The sequence below is a fragment of the Leucoraja erinacea genome, chromosome 11 (assembly GCF_028641065.1).
Source record: "Leucoraja erinacea ecotype New England chromosome 11, Leri_hhj_1, whole genome shotgun sequence".
Lineage (NCBI taxonomy): Eukaryota > Metazoa > Chordata > Chondrichthyes > Rajiformes > Rajidae > Leucoraja > Leucoraja erinaceus.
This window is the reverse complement of record NC_073387.1, coordinates 52,464,061-52,487,257: the sequence shown is the minus strand read 5'-3', so window position 1 is coordinate 52,487,257 and position 23,197 is coordinate 52,464,061. Positions and strand designations below refer to the sequence as shown.

At 45.6% G+C, this 23,197-nt stretch overlaps 1 protein-coding gene across 2 annotated transcripts in view; it reads left to right on the top strand.

The window, feature by feature from the left end:
- Positions 1-2,334: 2,334 nt before the first annotated feature.
- LOC129701814 (organic cation/carnitine transporter 2-like) overlaps positions 2,335-23,197 on the top strand; it is a 64,078-nt gene continuing 43,215 nt past the window's right edge. The window contains exons 1-2 of one of the 2 annotated variants that reach the window (XM_055643280.1): positions 2,335-2,940; positions 21,516-21,619. In XM_055643280.1, coding sequence (XP_055499255.1) covers positions 2,554-2,940; positions 21,516-21,619 — 491 coding nt within the window. In that variant the 5' untranslated portion in view covers positions 2,335-2,553. The remainder of the gene's footprint in view (positions 2,941-21,515; positions 21,620-23,197) is intronic. The other variant, XM_055643279.1, reaches the window with a different exon arrangement.

Sequence of the window (23,197 nt, the reverse complement as noted above, 5' to 3'; positions counted from 1 at the left end):
CTGGTTTGGGAACTGTTCAGCAGCTGACAGAGCAGCTCTCCAGAGGGTGATAAAAACTGCCCAGGGTATCATTGGACTCCCCCTGCCCCCTCTGGAGGACATTTACCACTCCAGATGCCGCAGCAGGACCTGTAATATCGTGAAAGACATCACACATCCTTGTCACCACCTTTTCACACTGCTGCCCTCAGGAAACAGGTACAGGTCGCTAAAGTCACGCACTGCCAGACGCAAGAACAGCTTTTACCCATCAGCAATCTTGGAACTGAACTCTGTCTCGGGAGCGGGTTATGGGGAAGGAGGGGGGGTGGGAGACAGTGTTAATTTATGTAAATGTGAATCCATGGGTGGGTTTGGGGAGGGAGGGAGTGTAAAAAGTATGTGTATGTGAATGTTTGAAATTCTTTTAAATGGAGAGACACAGTAATCTCGTTGTATGTGACAATAAAGCATTCTGATTCTGATTCTGATTTTCTGTTATTTGCACTTTATCAGTTTATTTATTCATGTGTGTATATATTTATATCATGGTATATGGACACACTTATCTGTTTTATAGTAAATGCCTACTATGTTCTGTGTGCTGAAGCAAAGCAAGAATTCACAACAGATCCGGTGGGCGGCGCGACTCTCGTCAGCAGCGGCCTCTGCAGTCTGTCTGTGTTTTAATGTAGTTTTTTTGTTTTTTTTGTTGGGGTGTGTGTGTGTGTGGGGGGGGGGGGTGGGGGGGGGGTGGGGTGGGAGGGAGGGGGGAAACTTTTAAAATCTCTCCCTGCACTGGAGACCCGACCTTTTTTCGTCGGGACTCCGTTGTCGTTGGGGCCGCAACGAGGAGCGGCCTCCAACAGGAAGAAGCCGGGGACTCTGGTGCTACGACTCGCCGTCGCGGGGCTGGCCGAGTCCGGAGCGGGTGGAGCGGTGGAGGAGCGCTGCTGCTGCTGCTGCTGCTACCGGAGAGTCGGAGGCTCCAACGGCAGGTCTGTGGACGGTGGCACCGGGAGCCCGCGGCTCCCTGGAGGGAGACCGCTTTTCAGGGCTCTCGCAACGGCGACTTCCCCCGTCCGAGTTGCGGGGTCGAAGAGCTCCTGGAGCGGGGCCTACAGCACCACCCCGCGAGGCTTGGAATGGCCTCGGGACTCTGCGAGCGCACGCCAGGGGCTCTAACACCAAGACCCGGTGTGCGACCTTGCACCACCCGGCGTGGCTTTAATGGCCGCGGGACAATCGCCATCGCCAGCCGGGGGCTTTGACTTTGACTCTGACATCGTGGGGGGGGGGGGGGAGAGTGCAGTGGAGAGATAAGTGTTTTTGGCCTTCCATCACAATGATGTGATGGATGTTTATGTAAATTATGTTGTGTTGTTGTGTCTTGGGTCTATTTGTTTGTAATGTATGGCTGCAGAAACGGCATTTCGTTTGGACCTCAAGGGGTCCAAATGACAATTAAATGTATCTTGTATCTTGTATCTTGTATCTTGAATTTCATTGTCCATACAGGGACACATGACAATAAACGCACTTGATCTTGATCTTGAACTTGAACCTGCCTCCACAGCCATTTGAGGCAGGGAATTCCACAGACTCACCACTTTCTATGAGAAAAAGTGTTTCCTCATCTCCATTCTAAATGGCTTACTCCTTATTCTTAAACTGTGGCCCCTGGTTCTGGACTCCCCCAACATCGGGAACATATTTCCTGCCTCTAGCGTGTCCAAGCCCTTAACAATCTTATATGTTTCAATGAGATGCCCTCTCATCCTTCTAAACTCCAGAGTGTACAAGCCCAGCTGCTCCATTCTCTCAGCATATGGCAGTCCCGCCATCCCGGGAATTAACCTTGTGTAAACCTACGCTGCACTCCCTCAATATCAAGAATGTCCTTCCTCAAATTAGGGGACCAAAACTGCACACAATACTCCAGGTGTGGTCTCACTAGGGTTCAGTACAACTGCAGAAGGACCTCTTTGTTCCTATATTCGATTCCTCTTGTTATGACTTGTTCAACTGGCAGATATTATAGGAGAAATTAAACATAGCAATCTTGTTTCAGAGATACATGGTTATTAAGATGTCACATGGTTAACCACAAACCCTGACCCAAATCATACATCTTAATTATTTCTTCATTTAATTTACTTCAGACTTTAGAGAAACAGGTTGATAACAGGTTTGTTGTCAGTAATAATTAAAAGGGATTTGGCCCGATGCCATTTAATCCACCCCATTTCTACTAGTCTGAAGAACTAGTCCACAGTCTGAAGAAGGGCCTCGACCTGAAACTCCGGAGATGCTGCCCGTCCCGCTGAGTTACTCCAGCATTTAGTGTCTATCTTCGGTGTAAACCAGCATCTGTAGTTCCTTCCCAGTTACTACCACCAGAAAGTGTTGCTGTTTAACACGGACGGTGTTTCCAGAACCTGTTGGATTATTCGTGCAATGCGAATACATTTTTTTTGGAACAAACCTGCTCAACAACTTCAGGTTCACCCACAAGATTGAAGCGTTCCAGGTTTCCGGAACCAAGGCGCAGTCGGCGCCGCGTCTGCAACTAACATGCGGGATTACGATGAAATTACAGCTTTCTTGGGGAAATGGGGACCGGCTCAGAAACTCATCTTCCTGCTCTTGACTGTCAGCGTTATTCCCAACGGTTTCTCCCCGTTTAGCATCATCTTCGTCGGGGATACCCCAGAGCATCGCTGCTCGATTCCCGGGAATCTCAACCTCAGCCAAGCCTGGATGAACAGAACCATCCCACTGGTGCCAGGAACCCAAGTCCAGTACAGTCAATGCAGTCGCTACCGCTTGGATGTGATCAGGAGCCTCTCGGAGGTGTTTCCAGACCCAGATCTCCTCAACGTGTCCGGGATCGAAGAGGAGCCGTGTTTGGATGGATGGGATTACAGTCAGGACCAGTACACCTCCACCATCATCTCCGAGGTTTGATTCAGACTTCCGACCTGAAACGTCCCCTGTCCGTTTTCTCCCGGGGAAGCTGCCTGTCCCCGAGTTACTCCAGCACTTTGTGTGCACTTTGTTTACTGAGTTACTCCTGCACTTGCTATTCTAGAAGATCTCAGCAGGCCGGGCAGCATCTGGGGAGGGGAATGGACAGGCGGCGTTTGGTGTGGGGACCTTGGCCAGAGAGAGCTGGCGGAAGGAGTTGAGGGGAAGGAGTGGGACAAGAATGGAGAGCACAAAGTGCAGGATTCAGGTGCGGAGACCGGTGAGGTCAAATGAACAGACTGGGATTAGTTGGGCGTTAGGGTTTATGGGGAGAAGGCTGGAGAATGGGGTTAAGAGAAGAAAATAGATCAGCCATTATTGAATGGTGGGGTGAACTTGATGGGCCGAATGGCCTAATTCTGCTCCAATCACTTCTGAACTTTTAACCAGGGGAACACCATCCTCGTTTGGTCTGGGGAGGGAAGGGTCGAGGGCTGAATTGCAGGAAATGGAGGAGACACAGGTAAGGGCATCTTCCACGCCTGCCGGGTAAGTGGGCGAGGGGGAAAGGGGAGAACTTTTCCTGAAGAAAGGGGACATCTCAGATGTCTTGGAATGTCGAGTCCCATCTCATGAGTAGATGCAGCAGAGATGGAGGAACCTCAGGATTCCTAGTAAGAGGCAGGTTGGGAAGAAGTGTAGATAAAAGGTAGATGTGGGTGGCAGTGGATGTGTAGCAGATGTGTTTGGATATTCTGTCACCTGAGATGGAGACAGAGATTAAAAAATGAGAGAGGTGTCACAGATAATGATTTCGAGGGCAGGGGGACATTGATGGTGATGTTGATGAAATGAACATCATGTCATTTGATGCATGGTCCTGCATGGATTCAGGAGACAAACCTAATGCACTTCTGCTACAGATCCACTGCCAGCCACATCTACCTAGACTGAACTTCTTCCCAACCTGTGTCTTACTAGGAATCCAGAGGGAAATGAGTTGGAGAATAATGCAAGTGTAGGAATATGTGTCTGAAGTAGTGTTTCTACCTGAAATGTCACCTATTCCTTTTCTCCAGAGATGCTCCCTGACCCGCTGAGTTACTCCTGCTTTTTGTGTCTTTCTGGGCAATAATCCAAGCCCAACACCGATTTTTCTGAGCGGACCTCCTCTCTATCTTTCTCTCTCTCGGTCTGTCATTCTCCGTGTCTCGGGTCTCTGCCCGCTCCTCGTCCGCCGGCACGGCCGTCTGCCTTACACATGCGCACAACTACAACCAGCACCAAAGATCCTATAGCGAGGATCTTTGGCCAGCACATCAAGAGTACTATGTTTACATATTCTGTTGTGCTGCTGCAAGTAAGGATTTCATTGATTTGGCCCTTCGAGCCTGCACCGCCATTCAATGTGATCATGGCTGATCATCCAACTCAGTATCCTGTGCCTGCCTTCTCTCCATACCCCCTGATCCCTTTAGCCATAAGGGCCACATCTAACTCCCTCTTAAATATAGCCAATGAACTGGCCTCAACTACCTTCTGTGGCAGAGAGTTCCTGAGATTCTCCACTCTCTTTGTGAAAAATGTTTTTCTCATCTCGGTCCTAAAGGATTTCCCCTTTATCCTTAACCTGTGACCCCCTTGTCCTGGACTTCCCCAACATTGGGAACAATCTTTCTGCATCTAACCTGTCCAACCCCTTAAGAATTTTGTAAGTTTCTATAAGATTCCCCCTCAATCTTCTAAATTCTAGCGAGTACAAGCCGAGTCTATCCAGTCTTTCTTCATATGAAAGTCCTGACATCCCAGGAATCAGTCTGGTGAACCTGCTCTGTACTCCCTCTATGGCAAGAATGTCCTTCCTCAGATTTGGAGTCCAAAACTGTACGCAATACTCCAGGTGTGGTCTCACCAATACCCTGTACAACTGCAGTAGAACCTCCCTGCTCCTATACTCAATTCCTTTTGCTATGAATGCTAACATACCATTCGCTTTCTTCACTGCCTGCTGCACCTGCATGCCTACTTTCAATGACTGGTGTACCATGACACCCAGGTCATATATAACTATACACACACATACACACAATTTCCCTCCTTGGATTAATAAAGTTCTATCGTATAGTATCGTGTGTGTAGGAAAGAACTGCAGATGCTGGTTCAAACTGAAGATAGACACAAAAACCCTGAGTAACTCAACAGGTTAGACAGAATCTCTGGACAAAAAGAAAATATTACGTTTTGGGTTGGGTCTGAAAAGGGTTCCTGCACACCTTTGGAATGTGGAAGGAAATAAGAGCGCCCGGAGAAAACTCATGCAATCAAAGGGAAAAGGAGCAAACTCCATACAGACAGCACCCATATTCAGGATCAATTCCGGGTCTCTTGCAATTTTATGCAGCATCTTTATGGCCAATGTAATGCCCCATAGTCTTGAACTGAATTAAAACCTATAGTAGCTGTAAAGTGGGACATAGCATCACTTATAGATTTAAGACTGAAAATGGATAGTTTCTTTTTTTAGTAACCAAAGTTATCAACGTATAATTTTTTGTGTGTTGTAGAATAAAATATAGTGGCACAGCTGGTGGATTTGCTGCCTCACATGCCAGAGATCTGTGTTCGATCCTGTCCTCGGGCACTGTCTGTTTGAATTTACACATTCTCCCTGCAAGCATGTAGGTTTCCTCCCACATCCCAAAGATGCATTGGCTTTGTAGGTTAACTTGTCTCTGCAAAATTGCCCCTAATGTGTAGGGAGTGGATGAGGAAAGTGGGATAACAGAACTTGTGTTAATGGGGAGACAAAAATGCTGGAGAAACTCAGCGGGTAAGGCAGCATCGACGGAGCGAAGGAAATAGGTGACGTTTTGGGTCGAGACTCTTCTTCAAACTGGTGTGAGGGTGCAGGGGGTGGGAAGAAGAAAGGAAGAGGCGGAGACAGTGGGCTGAGGGAGAGCTGGGAAGCGGAGGAGAAAGCAGGGACTACCTGAAATTGGAGGTCAATTTTCATACCGCAGGGGTGTAAACTGCCCAAGCAAAATATGAGGTGCTGCTCCTCCAATTTACGGTGGGCCTCACTTTGGCCATGGAGGAGGCCCAGGACAGAAAAGTCTGATTCGGAATGGGAGGAGGAGTTGAGGTGCTGAGCCACTGGGAGATCTGGTTGGTTAATTCGAATGAGTGAAGGTGTTGTGCGAAGCGATCGCCAAGCCTGCACTTGGTCTCACTGAGGTTGATCATACGCTGAATCATCCAACCAGAATTATGTTTGGAAGTGGAAAGAAATAGAAATTGCATTCTTTGCAACGTGTAAAAGGAGATGAGATACTGTATTGTAATTTTGCTGCATGTCATTGTGGTATATATCATGTCTTGAATATGTTTAGTTTGTGACTTTATTTGAAGCAGAAATAATATGTGAATGCTTCAATAACCATAATTCTGACTGGTAACTACGCACTTCGTCCGAGCACATTATCGCACGTGTCATGCAAGCCGTCTTAAATGACCACCTAAACTGTCATTTAGCAACCTAAAAAGCTGCCTAGGTTGCCCGGCTGGCAAAAGGGAAAAAAGTTTAGCGAGAGCCCTGGTCATGATAATGATATGCAAATATCTTGACCTTCGTATCAGCTGACTTGCAGGTCAGATCGCATGTGTGCTTGATGAAGCCGAATTTTAGTTAAAAATATGAAGATATTAAATTGGCTTCTGGGCTAGCTTACAGCTTATATTTAGTGTTAAATTAGGCTTGCCTCAGGTTGCAGTGTATTTTAAGGAAACAGTATCTTTGTGACAGGGCATTGTTATGTTGCAAATGCGGTGCCACACAAGAGAAGCATGAACCAGTTACACCAGCACATGGGGAATTCCAAATGAAACCGAATAAAGGCTGAGCAATTTTTATGATCCTTTTCCTGTCCTATGGTAGTATCTTAGTGTCACGTCCGGGGGAGGTTGGTGGCCATTTAAAATGTTTGGAGGGACTTGTGGAACGATTGTCCACTATGAATTGATTGTGTTACTAGTGTACTATTAATTTGTCTGATGAGATGCTTATGGTCTTTCGTATGTACTCAGCAAGGACTGTAGTTGTTATCAAAATTTTGATAAAAGGATGGAATGATGAAGCCGAATTTTAGTTAAAAATATAAGAAGATATTAAATTGGCTTCTGGGCTAGCTTACAGCTTATATTTAGTGTCAAATTAGGCTTGCCTCAGGTTGCAGTGTGTGGGATAATAAATACCATAACATTGCCTCCCAAGTGACAAGCAGAGAGGAGAAGCTAGAGAGATCTCTTTGATGTAAGATGTCATAAACCAAATGGCCAATGTTTATGAGGGGCGAAGTGATGAGACAGGAACCAGGGAAGTGGAAAGATAAGATGCCATAAACCAAATGGCCTATGTTTATGAGGGACCAAGTGACAGAGAGGAAGCAGCGGAAAGAGCTAGGGTGATCTCTTTGGAGATAAAATGACCTAAAACAAATGGCCAATGTTTTTAGTATATCTTGTACCATGTAAACAAAAGGCCTTTGATGTGATGCATTCTGTGGAAACCTTTTCCTGTACCTCTGACCATGACTAATGTCTGTGGAATGTGATAAGGGGACAAAAAACCCTATTTAAGGCAATGTAATTCTGTTGTTCAGAGAGGGGGACCGAGGACAGTCGAGTGTCTACATTGGTCACTTAGCTGGAATTCTCGCTCCCTTCCATCGGCCGATGTTAAGTAAAGTTTTGAACTGGTCTACCAAACAGTTTGTGTGGTGTCTGTTTATTAAGAAGCGAACCTGGTTTTGTTGTTAAGAAAAGTAGCTTTTTCATTGGCGTCGTTATGCAGGCCTCGCTGGGACCACATCAACGGCTGAATGTGCAAGAGGTTGCGGAGGTTTCCGGGATTGGAAGGGAGATAACTATCGGCCCCCTTGTAAGACCGACTCCCTAGAAACTCCCGAGAACGTCTGTGATCCTTCATCAGACATTGAATTGGTTCCCTGCCGAGGTTCTTAGAAACAGACAAAGGTAAGACCAGTTGGGCTTTATATGTTTTTTTTAAGAAGGGATTGTGTATGTATTTTTAAGACAGAATTGTGCATGTATCTTTAAGAAGGGCTTATGTATATTGTTAAGAAGGACGTGAGTAGATTCTCTTTCTCTCTCTTTCTGTCTATCTCTCTCTGTTTTCTTTTTTTTAATCTCTCTCTAATAAGGGCTCATCGGCCTCATTGAGACATCCGTTATTAAATGTACTACACACACTGGGGCTGGGGACCCTATAGCAAAAGGCAATAGGTTGCTGATAGTGTATCTAAACAGTACAGCCTGTACATCCAAATGCGTAGTGTCAGCAGCTAAACAGATGCTAGCAAATAGAACAGTTCTGCCAAACATGAGGGAGGTATGTACATTACAGAGGAACGCCTCTTGTATTTAAAAATAACTATGGAAACAAGAGGGCTGTGCCATTGATACAGCACATCCCGCTTGGACACGTTGGTGTATACAATACATTTTTACCCGTCTTACCCATGCTGGTAAACATAGAAACATAGAAACATAGAAATTAGGTGCAGGAGTAGGCCATTCGGCCCTTCGAGCCTGCACCGCCATTCAATATGACCATGGCTGATCATCCAACTCAGTATCCCGTACCTGCCTTCTCTCCATACCCTCTGATCCCCTTCACGGGCCACATCTAACTCCCTCTTAAATATAGCCAATGAACTGGCCTCGACCACCCTCTGTGGCAGAGAGTTCCAGAGATTCACCACTCTCTGTGTGAAAAAAGTTCTTCTCATTTCGGTTTCAAAGGATCTCCCCCTTATCCCTAAGCTGTGACCCCTTGTCCTGGACCTCCCAAACATCGGGAACAATCTTCCTGCATCTAGCCTGTCCAACCCCTTAAGAATTTTGTAAGTTTCTATAAGATCCCCTCTCAATCTCCTAAATTCTAGAGAGTATAAACCAAGTCTATCCAGTCTTTCTTCATAAGACAGTCCTGACATCCCAGGAATCAGTTTTCAATGAGATAATTATATGTTTATATAATATAATATAATATAATATAAAGACCAGTTGGGCTTTATATGTTTTTTTTAAGAAGGGATTGTGTATGTATTTTTAAGACAGAATTGTGCATGTATTTTTAAGAAGGGCTTATGTATATTGTTAAGAAGGACGTGAGTAGATTCTCTTTCTCTCTCTTTCTGTCTATCTCTCTTTGTTTTCTTTTTTTTTATTTCTCTCTACTAAGGGCTCATCGGCCTCATTGAGACATCCGTGATTTGTCGGGTTGAGATACGGGGGGTGAGGTGTGCGTCCGGCTTATTGAGACATCAGAAGAGATGTCGGATTGAGAAATAAGTGTTGTTGTATATTAAGTTTAAAACGTCTGCCAGGTTGAGAAACTGGGGTCTCGAGTAGCGAGTCGGCCTGGTTGATATATTTGGAACGATTCGGAATTAAGAAGTCTGCTTTCTCTTTTTCTCTCTCCCTCTTTTTCTCTATCTATCTATGGGGAATGTTTTGGATAACAGTGAGGGGGGAACCCCCGTCCAACATATGTGTTATTTGAATCCTAAGTTTAATAAGAAATTTAGAATGTTAAGTTACAAGTTGACCAAACGGTTAGGGGATGAAGCCTGGTCAGTAGGGGGCACATGGAATGTAGAGACAATTATATGGGAAAGGAAGGCAGGAAAGAAATGGAAGAAAGGAATTAAAACATGGGAAGCAGAAGCAGTGAAGAAGCATGAGGAGAGTAGAGTTCGAAGTTGGATGGATACTGCATGTAAGAAGGGGATAGAGTTAAGAAACAAGGATAGCACTCGGAAAGGATGGAAAGTGTTGCAACTAGAATGCCAGTGGGCAGAGGAACAAGAGAAAAGAATTAGAAGACAGACTGGAGGTGAGAAACAGGTGATGATTAGTAAAAAATAAAGCCAGTACTGGTAAATCCTCTGGAGGAGACTTCATGTCTGGCACGACAACCATATTTGGTAATGAAGATGAGGAGTTCGATAATCTTGTGAGATGTCCACCTCCCTATGTTCTACCAGTAGCAATGGCATCCTTACCTGTGACAGTTCCGTCAGTAATATCCATATACCTCGAAGTTCTGACCTTACAAAGCTCCTCGGGATTAGGAGCACAGGAATCCCTTTCTGTGCGTAATTTTTTCAAGGCATTGATGCTACCAGAACAGCTGACCATTATTAAATGTACTACACACACTGGGGCTGGGGACCCTATAGCAAAAGGCAATAGGTTGCTGATAGTGTATCCAAACAGTGCAGCCTGTACATCCAAATGCGTAGTGTCAGCAGCTAAACAGATGCTAGCAAATAGAACAGTTCTGCCAAACATGAGGGAGGTATGTACATTACAGAGGAACGCCTCTTGTATTTAAAAAATAACTATGGAAACAAGAGGGCTGTGCCATTGATACAGCACATCCCACTTGGACACGTTGGTGTATACAATACATTTTTACCCGTCTTACCCATGCTGGTAAACATAGAAACATAGAAACATAGAAATTAGGTGCAGGAGTAGGCCATTCGGCCCTTCGAGCCTGCACCGCCATTCAATATGACCATGGCTGATCATCCAACTCAGTATCCCGTACCTGCCTTCTCTCCATACCCTCTGATCCCCTTCACGGGCCACATCTAACTCCCTCTTAAATATAGCCAATGAACTGGCCTCGACCACCCTCTGTGGCAGAGAGTTCCAGAGATTCACCACTCTTTGTGTGAAAAAAGTTCTTCTCATTTCGGTTTCAAAGGATCTCCCCCTTATCCCTAAGCTGTGACCCCTTGTCCTGGACCTCCCAAACATCGGGAACAATCTTCCTGCATCTAGCCTGTCCAACCCCTTAAGAATTTTGTAAGTTTCTATAAGATCCCCTCTCAATCTCCTAAATTCTAGAGAGTATAAACCAAGTCTATCCAGTCTTTCTTCATAAGACAGTCCTGACATCCCAGGAATCAGTTTTCAATGAGATAATTATATGTTTATATAATTATGTTTCATCCTTCTAAATTCCAGAGTATACATGCCCAGTCGTTCCATTCTATCAACATATGACAGTCCTGCCATCCCGGGAATCAACCTCGTGAACCTGCGCTGCACTCCCTCACTAGCAAGAATGGCCTTCCTCAAATTTGGAGACCAATAAAGGAGGGAATGATAGGATAACAAAAGAAACGTGGTGGCAGGCCTCTGAATGTAAAATTTGCCAACGAAATAATCCTGGCAAACCAATTAAGATACACTCAGGGGTGACGCCAATGCCATCACGATCATTTGAATGCATACATATTGATTTTATTGAAATGCCAAGGGCCCAGTGTTATAAATATTGCTTAGTGATTTTAGATTTATTTAGTAGGTGGAGTGAAGCTCTACCAACCACTAATAATACTGCTGAAACTACAGTAACATTGTTGTTAATCCCAGGTTTGGCCTACCTACTGTCATAAGCTCAGACAATGGTCCTCACTTTATTGCCACTATTAATAAGGAAAAATGTGCACATTGTAATATCCAACAGCAATTTCACTGTATACACCACCCACAGGCATCTGGGATGGTGGAAAGAGTCAATGGGGATTGCAAAACAAAATTACCTCTGAGGTAAATCCTTTTTCTGACAAGTAACTATATTATAAAAAATTGGGGATGAAGGAAAATTCAATGGAAAAATGAGGATAGGGTAGGGAGACTGAAAAGTCAAGGGGAGTCTGACTAATCATGATCTGGATCAATGTCCAATTATGGTTAGGTAACCAGGATTTTGGTAAAAAGAAGTCTTGCCAGAAAAAGGGAAAGTAAATTACAAAGAGACGTCTTTGAAGATGAAATATTATATACTGCTGGTAAAACAATGTTTTTTTGTATATGTACTGCTTGTAAAACAATGTTTTTTATGTGGAATGTGTAAAATTAGAAGCAATGAGCAAAAGTGTGTCGCTTTAAGAACAGTTTGTCCTTTAAAATGCAAATGCACAGACAGGTTATGGTGTGTTAAGAAACAGGCATGAATGGGGGCGGAGCTATACTCGAATGATAAAATGTGTTGGTTGATTATAAATCTTTTGAACCAAGATTAAAAAAAAGACTCATCCCGATTAAAGTGTTAAATGAGATTGGAAATGTCAAAATTACAGAGAAAAAGAAAATGTATTATTGATTACTGATTCTGAGAGTTCTTTTGGGAAAGATTGTTTTGATATGATAACAGAGGTTGTCTTTTAAAATGCAAATGAAGCAAGATTACTGTTTTCAAGCAAACAAAAAGATGTTGAAGCATGTGCTGTGTGAGAGAAGTGAAGGTAGATGAAAAATTGTCTTATGACTTACAAAAGGGGGTTTGAGGATACTCACAATGAGGGATGAAAGGTGAGAAGATAAAGTAGATTGGGGAAGAGAACATATTTGGAGAATTGAATATTCAGGTGGAGAGAGCCTCTTCGGAGGTAATCGGATTAAAAAATAAGTTCACGGGGAAGTGTTAAGAAGGAATTGGAGATGCTGGAGGATCAAAGGTAGACAAAAGTGCTGGAGAAACTCAGCTGGTGAACAAGATTTACAACGTTTTATTGACACAGGAAAAGCTACTGTGTCCACCCCCTGGAGAGTGGGGGGAAGCCACCTACAGGCCCTGGGCAATTAACTAATTATGTATGGTCGGCAATTAACCCATGTCTTGCCAGATCTACATTCCCAGGTTGGAGGAGCTTTGCTGGAAGCCATAAAAGCTATACGATGACGGGGGTGCTGGGACAAGAAGAAATTGAGACTGTTGAAAGAAACAACCAAGTGTTGCTAAGAACCTGAACTGCTGTAAAGATTGAAGATCATCGTCGCTGGATACATTTGATTGACTGTGAACAGTTTGTGGAAACAAGGACGATGGGCTATTGATGCTCCCTTTATTCTGGGGTGGCCCAGCCCACATGGACTGAACCTTCTTCAGAATGGCAAACTTGCGGACCAACCCACATTTAAAGGATGGTACACACCTCCTTTTAAACAAGATTGAAGTCAAACATGACAAGCGCAGCAAAGATACCCTGACTACAGACAGTAAGAGGTCTGCAAAGGCCAGTTAAATCTACCTGTTTTTGCCACAACCAAGGCACTGGTGTATTTTAAGGAAACAGTATCTTTGTGACAGGGCATTGTTATGTTGCAAATGCAGTGCCACACAAGAGAAGCATGAACCAGTTACACCAGCACACGGGGAATTCCAAATGAAACCGAATAAAGGCTGAGCAATTTTTATGATCCTTTTCCTGTCCTATGGTAGTATCTTAGTGTCACGTCCGGGGGAGGTTGGTGGCCATTTAAAATGTTTGGAGGGACTTGTGGAACGATTGTCCACTATGAATTGATTGTGTTACTAGTGTACTATTAATTTGTCTGATGAGATGCTTATGGTCTTTCGTATGTACTCAGCAAGGACTGTAGTTGTTATCAAAATTTTGATAAAAGGATGGAATGATGAAGCCGAATTTTAGTTAAAAATATAAGAAGATATTAAATTGGCTTCTGGGCTAGCTTACAGCTTATATTTAGTGTCAAATTAGGCTTGCCTCAGGTTGCAGTGTGTGGGATAATAAATACCATAACATTGTCTCCCAAGTGACAAACAGAGAGGAGAAGCTAGAGAGATCTCTTTGATGTAAGATGTCATAAACCAAATGGCCAATGTTTATGAGGGGCGAAGTGATGAGAGAGGAACCATGGAAGTGGAATGATAAGATGCCATAAACCAAATGGCCTATGTTTATGAGGGACCAAGTGACAGAGAGGAAGCAGCGGAAAGAGCTAGGGTGATCTCTTTGGAGATAAAATGACCTAAAACAAATGGCCAATGTTTTTAGTATATCTTGTACCATGTAAACAAAAGGCCTTTGATGTGATGCATTCTGTGGAAACCTTTTCCTGTACCTCTGACCATGACTAATGTCTGTGGAATGTGATAAGGGGACAAAAAAACCCTATTTAAGGCAATGTAATTCTGTTGTTCAGAGAGGGGGACCGAGGACAGTCGAGTGTCTACATTGGTCACTTAGCTGGAATTCTCGCTCCCTTCCATCGGCCGATGTTAAGTAATGTTTTGGACTGGTCTACCAAACAGTTTGTGTGGTGTCTGTTTATTAAGAAGCGAACCTGGTTTTGTTGTTAAGAAAAGTAGCTTTTTCACGCTGTTTAAGCCACAGCAGGAGGCCATGACCTGGTGAGATAATAAACATGGAGACCAAGGAATGTAACCTGTAAATACTGTGTCAGTATCATTATTATTCCACATCTGAGATGATGTGACATTGGCGACGAGGATATTTTGGATTCTGAAACCGTGGCTATGAGCTGGAAAAAGATAAGAAAAGGTTTCATAACGGTAGTCACTGGATCTGATTTGTTAGCACCGCGGAGTTCCACACTTTGATCCGACGGGTGATGCAAGTACCATCAGCGTGAGGTGGATTGGTTGGCTGGAGGAATTCGAGGCTTTAATGATGCTTTGTCGATTGCAGCGGCACTGGAAGCTGTTGAGGGACAATTTCACAGATTGAAATTGAAAGACTGGGCAAGTTAACTGGCTGTCCTACGGTAGACCAAGAAGTAAGCCTGAACGTGAGATTGAGTGTTACAGGTGTGGCAACAAGGGTCACATAGGGAAAGATGCATGTTGTCCAGCAAAAGGTAGAACATGTAGGAAATGTGGAGATAGAGATCATTTTGCAAAGACATGTAAAAGTAAGTGCCAGGGGCAAGACAAGTGATTACAACAAGAAAGGGAAATCTAGTGAAAAAAAAGACAGACCATGGCAAAAAAAGAAGGGTCACATCCATCAGGTGATTTCGGAAGTAATGAAGATAGTGATGATGCTGCTGAGCATGCTGCTAAAAGGAATTATCAGTTTTCATTGAATGAGAGCCATCACGAGAAAGTTGCAGTGACCATCGGAGGTGTTACAGTGCCAGTGATTGTAGATTCTGGTAGTGACAGAAACGCAATTGACAGATCACAGTAGAAAATCAAGTGCACGTCAAGGAGGTGTAGTAGGAAGTTATATCCACACACCGCAATTCAACCATTGCAGACCATTGGATGTTTCACGGCTAAAGTAGAAGTCGGAGATAGAGAAACTGAAGCAGAATTTGTGGTGATAGAGGAGAAGGGAGAATCTCTGCTGAGTACAAATGCAGCTCGAGAGCTGGGAGTACTTCACATTGGAGTGCATGTCAATTCAGTGCAGTCAGATGATGACATGAGGCAGGAATTTCATTCAGTATTCCAAGGGGTTGGAAAATTGAAAGGCTGGCAAGTGAAGTTAGCCATTGATGAAAACGTCAAGTTGGGAAAAGGGGAAGTACAACGGGATCTGGGGGTCCTTGTACATCAGTCTACGAAAGTAAGCATGCATATACAGCAGGCAGTGAAGAAAGCGAATGGCATGTTGGCCTTTATAACAAGAGGAGTCCAGAACCAGGGGCCACAGTTTAAGAATAACGACTAAGCCATTTAGAACAGAGACGAGGAAACACTTATTCTCACAGAGAGTGGTTAGTCTGTGGAATTCTCTGCCTCAGAAGGCGGTGGAGGCAGGTTCTCTGGATGCTTTCAAGAGGGAGCTATATAGGGCTGTTAACAATAGCAGAGTAAGGGGATATGGGGAGAAGGCAGGAACGGGGTACTGATTGGGGATGGTCAGCCATGATCACATTGAATGGCGGTGCTGGCTCGAAGGGCCAAATTGCCTACTCCTGCACCTATTGTCTATTGTCTATTGTCAAGCCGATAGCTCAACCGATGCGGAGAGCGCCATTTGGAATTTGTGCAAAAGTAGAAGCTAAAATTAAGGAGATGATTGATCAGGGCATTATTGAGCCAGTCGAACGTTCGACACCATGGGTGAGTCCAGTAGTGATTGTGCCGAAACCCAAAGATTACATTAGACTGTGCGTTGACATGAGGAGGGCCAATGAGGCAATAATCAGAGAAAGACACCCAATTCCTACGGTCGATGAGGTGGTACAGGGGTTATCAACCAGTAAAGTGTTCTCCAAAATTGATCTCAAGTGGGGATATCATCAATTGGAAATATATCCAGAGTCAAGAAAGGTGACAACATTTGTCACTCACTGTGGATTGTACCAATACAAAAGACTGATGTTTAGAATCAATGCTGCCCCCGAGATCTATCAGTACGAAATCCACAGAGTGATTCAAGGTGTACCAGGAGTAACAAACATATCAGATGATATCATCGTCCATGCATCAATTCGGGAAGAGCATGGCAGGAGGTTGAAGCTAGTGTTGACTAAACTTCAAGAAGCAGGACTCACCATGAATGAAGACAAGTGCAAGTTTGGCGTCTTTGAGATGGATTTCATGGGACACAGACTCACAAGTGAAGGGCTAAACCCAGCCAAGGCTAAAGTGAAAGCTGTTGCAGATGCACGTGAACCTCAGAATGCAACCGAGATGAAGTTTTATAGAGCTCGTCAATTACTGTGGAAAATGTATTCCAAATTTTGCTACACTGGCATATCCGCTGAGAAAGTTGACCAGGAAAGAGGTACCATTCCAGTTTTGTAATGAACAGAGACAGGCATTCTAATCACTGAAACAGAGTCTGATCAGTGCAGAAACCCTTGGATATTATGATCCAGCTGCACCAACAAAAGTCATAGCAGATGCTAGTCTGGTCGGCTTAGGAAGAAATACAGTGAAACTCTAGACCAGAGTATTGTTACCATCCCACTCCACACCATCACTGTAGATGAAGCATACAACCGTTTCTGCTTCTACCGTCCCCTCTACGTCCCATGCCTGGATGGAGAAAGCGCTGCCCTCCTACAAACCTGTCACACCCAACCAGGTTGCATCCCACCTACTGAATATTGCAAAAGCATCCCAAGACAAGTCCACCAGAAGAGCTGTCGCAACAGAGTTAAGGACACTTCGACGAACATCTGGAAAGGAAAGAAACCCTGAGCCCTTCGAGGTGGCTGAACTGAAGAAGGTCCTGCATGGCCTGAAATGTGGAAAGGCAGCAGGTTATGATAACATCTCTCCAGAGTTCATGAAACACCTGGGCCCCCGAGCTCTAACCTGGCTGACCCAACTCTACACTAGGGCCATGCAGACTAACTCCATCCCAAAGATATGGCGGACAGCAAAAGTCATTGCTATACCAAAACCTGGCAAAGACGAAAAACTACCAGCAAGCTACCGCCCAACCTCTCTACTCTGCGTCCCACTCAAAATCTTAGAACGCCTTATACTACAACGTATATCTTCAGGAGTAGAAGAGATCCTTAGTGTGGATCAGGCAGGTTTCCGCAAGGACCGCAGCACAGGAGAACAAGTTCTGGCCCTAACCACCTGCATTGAAAACGGCTTTGAGAACAAACTGAAGACCGGGACAGTGTTCCTTGATCTCACCGCAGCCTATGACACTGTGTGGCACAAAGGCCTCCTCCTAAAACTCACCAAAGCACTCCCTGCCTGGGCATCAGAAACCATCAAATCTCTGCTCTCCAATCGCAGGTTCAGAGTTCACCTTGGTCAGAACAAGAGTGGATGGAGAACGCAGAAGAATGAGCTCCCGCAAGGGTCAGTCTTAGCCCCAACCCTGTTCAACCTTTACACAAATGATCTACCCACCACCAAATCCCGCAAATTCATCTATGCAGATGACATCTGTTTGGCCTTCCAAGCACCAGATTTTGGTACATTGGAACAGGTGCTCAATGAAGACCTTGCTAAACTGGACAAGTACTGCAAAACCTGGCGCCTAAAACCAAGCCCAGAAAAAACGGTCTCCAGTGTGTTCCACCTCCATAATGCAGAAGCCACGAGAGAACCAAACATCTATCTGAGCAGGACCAAACTGAAGTATGCCCCCACTCCAACCTACCTCGGAGTGACCCTTGACACGACCCTATCCTTCAAGGAACATCTCAAAAGAACAGCAGCTAAGGTGAAGTCCAGAAACAATCTCCTCAGTAAGCTTGCTGGCTCAAAGTGGGGAGCAGCAGCCCCCTCACTGCGCATTTCAGCACTAGCCCTTGCATTTTCTTCAGCCGAATATTGTGCCCCTGTTTGGTCCAGGTCATCCCACACACACCATGTGGACACCCAATTGAACTCAACAATGGGGATCATCAAAGGAACAACACCACCCCCCTGGCTCCCTGTCCTATCCAACACAGCCCCTCCACACATCCGGCGAGTAGTCCTCACTCAAAGGATGCTCCAAAAGACCAAAAACTCCCCTCACCTGCCAATTCATATGCACATCTTCAACCCACCCACTGCTCGACTTCCATCTAGACGACCAATTTGGAAGAACCCACCACCAGCTGATTTCACCATCCAATCAGCTTGGAAAAAGGAATGGGAGTCCAAGGACATCCCAAATAAACATCTGGTGTCAGACCCCACCCTACGAGGTGGACGACACTGAATAGATTCAGGACTGGACATGGCCCCTGCTTGGCCAGCCTTCACAAATGGGGCAGCAGTCCAACCCCACGGTGTGCCTGTGGAGAGCAGCAAACAATGCAACACATCATTGAAGCATGCCCCCAACAAAGACTCAAAGGAGGACTTGTCACCCTTCATACAGCAAATCAAGACGCAACTGCTTGGCTAAAGGACTTTGCATTCGCTAAATAAAAATAAGGAGCAGTGCTTGTACAGGCACGTACAAATGGACCCAGAATCATAGCATATGCCTGTCGATCTTGAACCAGCATGGAGAGAAGGTATTCTCAAACAGAGAAAGAAGCACTGGGACTACTGTGGGCCTGTGAAAGCTTCTGTGCATACTTATACGGCATTGAATTCAAACTCTTTGCAGATCACAAGCCGCTGGAAGTGATCTATTTGACAAGGTATAAGCCATGTGCCAGAATAGAACGTTGGGTGCTTGAATGAAGTCGAGGGTCCTTGGGTGAAGTCGAGGGGGGTGATAAAGCGACAAATGTAACATTTCCTGAGGTTGCAAGCAAGAGCGGAACTCGCTATCAAAACATGGAGGGGACGGGGGACACAATTTTTTGGCGGCCACGCGTGCATGCGCACACTCACACAGACACGCGCACGCGAGGCTTCGGAGGCTCAATCCAGCGCTAAATGCAGCTCAACTCTGCCTGTCTCACCGGGTTAACTACAGCCTTGTCTGGACTGACGGGACACCAGCGCGCTTCTCCACGCTGGCCATATTTCCTGCAAGTCGAGGAAGGGTTGTAAGCTCACCTGGCGGGACAGGCAGAGTTATCTGGGTTTAGCGGTTTCTCTATGCTGGCCCGTCTGACTGCCGACCAAAGATCCTATAGCGGAGGATCTTTGCTGCCGACCTCTCTGGGGGGTTCCATGGGTACTCGGGGGGGCACTCGGGACAGCGCCGGAGACCCAGCCGGGATCGATCCTGGCTGCGGATGATCAGGTCTGTGCCACGTCTCCCTCCTCCAATCACCGCACTCTATCCGCAGTCCCCCCCCCCCCCCCCCCACTCCTCCCTCCTCCAATCATCGTGCTGAATCATGTCCCGCCACCATTTCCTGCCGATCGACGTCTCTCTCCTCCAATCGGTGCCCATGATCACCGGATTTTAACATCCGGATTACAAAAACTAGGGGGGGATGTCCCCCACCTCTCAAAACATGGAGGGGACGTGTCCCCTCTGGCCCCCCTGTGTTTTCCGCCCCTGCTTGCAAGGGAAAGTACCAGGGGAGAGGGTGGTTTGGGTGGGAAGGGACAAATTGACTAGGGTCTCTTCTATATCCCGCGGCTCCGCTCTCACTCCCCATCCCCTACTCGTAACAAGGGCAGTCCTCTTGTCCTCACCTTCCATCCTACCAGCCGTCGCATACAACTTATAATCCTCCGACATTTTCCCCACCTCCACCGGGATCCTACCACTCGCCACATCTTCCCATCTCCTCCCCTTTCTGCTTTCCACAGAGACTGTTCCCTCCATAACTCCCTGGTCAACTCGTCCCTTCCCACCCTTCCAACCCCCTCCCCCGGTACTTTTCCTTGCAACCGCAGGAAATGCCACACTTGTCGTTTTACCTCCCTGCTCGACTCCATCCAAGGACCCAAGCAGTCTTTCCAGGTGCGACAGAGGATCACCTGCACCTCCTCCAACCTCATCTACTGCATCCACTGTTCCAGGTGTCAACTGCTCTATATAGGTGAAACCAAGTGAAGGCTTGTACCCAATAGGTTCAATAATTGCGGTAAAAAGATTATTTTTATAGCATTATAGCATCAGTAAAGCATTTGACAACGTTCCTCGTGGTAGGCTGCTCTGGAACGTTAGATCATATGGGATCCAAGGAGAGATCACTGAATGGATGGAAAATTGGCTTCATGGGAGGAACCAAAGGATGATGGTGTAAGGTTGCTTCTTGGAATGGAGGCCTGTGACTAGTGGTATGCCTCAGGATTTGGTGCTGGGTCCATTACTGTTTGTCATCTACATCAATGTTTTGGATGAGTACATACACGGCAAGATTAGCAAGTTTGCAGATGATCCAAGATACTGAAGATGGTTTTGAAAAATTGCAGCAGGATCTTGATCAATTGGCATAGTAGGCTGAGGAATGGTAGATGGAATTTAATGTAGAAAAATGTGAGGTGTTGCATTTTGGGAAGCAGAACATGGGCAGGACCTACACAGTGAATGGTAGGGCTCTGGGAAGTGTTGTAGATCAGAGGGATCTAGGAGTGCAGGTGCATAACTCCTCTATTCTTTGGCGCGCAGGAAGATGAGGGGTGATTGAATCGAGGTGTATAAGATCATGAGAGGAATAGATCAGGTAGAGGCACAGAGTCTCTTGCCCGGTGTAGGTGAATCGAGGATCAGAGGACAGGTTTAAGGTGAAGGGGAACATTTTTAATAGGTATCTGAGGGGTAACCTTTTCACACAAAGGGTGGTGGATGTATGGAACAAGCTGCCAGAGGAGGTAGTTGAGGCAGGGACTATCCCAACATTTAAGAAGCAGTTCGACAGGTACATGTAAAGAAATGTTTGGAAGGATATGGACCAAATGCTGGCAGGTGGGACTAGAGTAGCTGGGACATGTTGGGGCGAAGGGCTTGTTTCCACACTGTATCACTCTATGACTCCAAGATGTAAAGAGACAGATGTCCATGGTAAAGATTGTAAAAATTATTGTTTAAGTAGTCAAATGTTGCTCGCAACTTTGCATAATAAGAGCACATATTTGAATGTGTAAGAAATAACTTACAGGTTCTTCAGGTTTAAATTGAAGATAAACACAGAATGCTGGAGTAACTCAGCTGGACAGGCAGCATCTCCGGAGAGAAGGCATGGGTGATGTTTCTGGTCAAGACCTTTCCTCAAACAGACTTTATCAGTCTGAGGACGGGTCACGACCCGAAATATCACCTATTCCTTCTCCCCGGAGATGCTGCCGGTTTAGCTGAGTTACTCCAGTTTTCGTTTGTTTAATTTTTGAATAAATGTTTGCATACGTTTGAATAATTTGTTTTTTTTTTCCATTTCAGTGGGACCTGGTGTGTGATGATACATGGAAAGAGCCATTTGCTACATCACTGTACTTCTTTGGAATGATGATAGGTTCGGGTGGTTCTGGAATAATATCAGACAGGTCAGCTTTCTCCTTTCTTCACAGAGAGAGATACAGTGCCCTCCATATTGTTTGCGACAAAGACCCATGATTTATTTATTTCTCTCTATACTCCATAATATGAGATTTGTAACAGAAAATAATCACATGTGGAAGTACACATTGTCAGATTTTATTAAAGGGTATTTTTTTACATTTTGGTTTCACCATGTAGAAATTACAGCTGCGCTTATACATTGTCCCCCCATTTCAGGGCACCATAATGTTTGGGGCACATGGCTTCACAGGTGTTTGTAATTGCTCAGGTGCCTCCTTAATGCAGGCATAAGAGAGCTCTCAGCACCTATTCTTTTCTCCAGGCTTTCCATCACATTTGGAAACTTTTATTGCTGTTTATCAACAAGAGGACCCAAGTTGTGCCAATGAAAGTAAAATAAGCCATTATGAGACTGAGAAACAAGGATAAAACTGTTGGAGACATCAGCCAAACCTCATGCTTACCAAATTCAACTGTTTGGAACATCATTAATGCTTGGACTAATGCACGTAAGGCTGTTGGCCCTGACGGCATCCCCGGGCGAATCCTCAGGGCCTGTGCTGCGCAGCTGACAGACGTCTGGACTGACATCTTCAACCTGTCACTTGCCCAAGCAGTTGTCCCACCTGTCTTAAAACCACCTCATTGTGCCGGTGCCAAAACACTCCACTGCGGCAAGCCTCAACGACTTCCGCCCAGTTGCACTTAGTCCCATCATCACCAAGTGCTTCGAGAGGCTGGGCCTGGCACACCTCAAAGGCTGCCTACCCCCCACATTGGATCCCTATCAGTTTGCCTACCGCAAGAACAGGAGTACGGAGGATCCCATCTCAATGGCACTTCACTCCGCCCTCTCCCACCTCGACAACAGAGCCACTTACGTAAGAATGCTGTTCATCGATTACAGCTCAGCATTCAACACCATTATACCCTCTAAACTGATCACCAAACTCGGTGACCTGGGCATCGACCCCTCCCTCTGCAACTGGATACTGGACTTTCTAACCAACAGACCCCAGTCTGTTAGGTTAGACAAGCACACCTCTTCAACCCTCACCCTGAACACTGGCGTTCCACAGGGCTGTGTGCTGAGCCCCCTCCTCTACTCCCTCTTCGCCTACGACTGCACACCTGTACATGGTACTAACACCATCATCAAGTATGCAGATGATACAATGGTGATTGGCCTCATCAGCAACAACGATGAGTTGGCCTATAGGGAGGAGGTCCATCTCCTAGCAGCATGGTGCGCTGACAACAACCTGGCCCTTAACTCCTAGAAGGAGCTCATTGTTAACTTCAGGAAGTCTAGGGGTGGCACGGCCACCCCCATCCACATTAACGGGACGGAGGTGGAACGTGTTTCCAGCTTCAGGTTCCTGGGGGTTAACATCTCCGATGACCTCTCTTGGACCCACAATACCTTAACTCTGGTCAAGAAGGCTCACCAGCGTCGCTTCTTCCTGAGGAGACTGAAGAAGGTCCATCTGTCTCCCCAGATTTTGGTGAACTTCTACCGCTGCACCATCGAGAGCATCCTTACCAACTGTATCACAGTATGG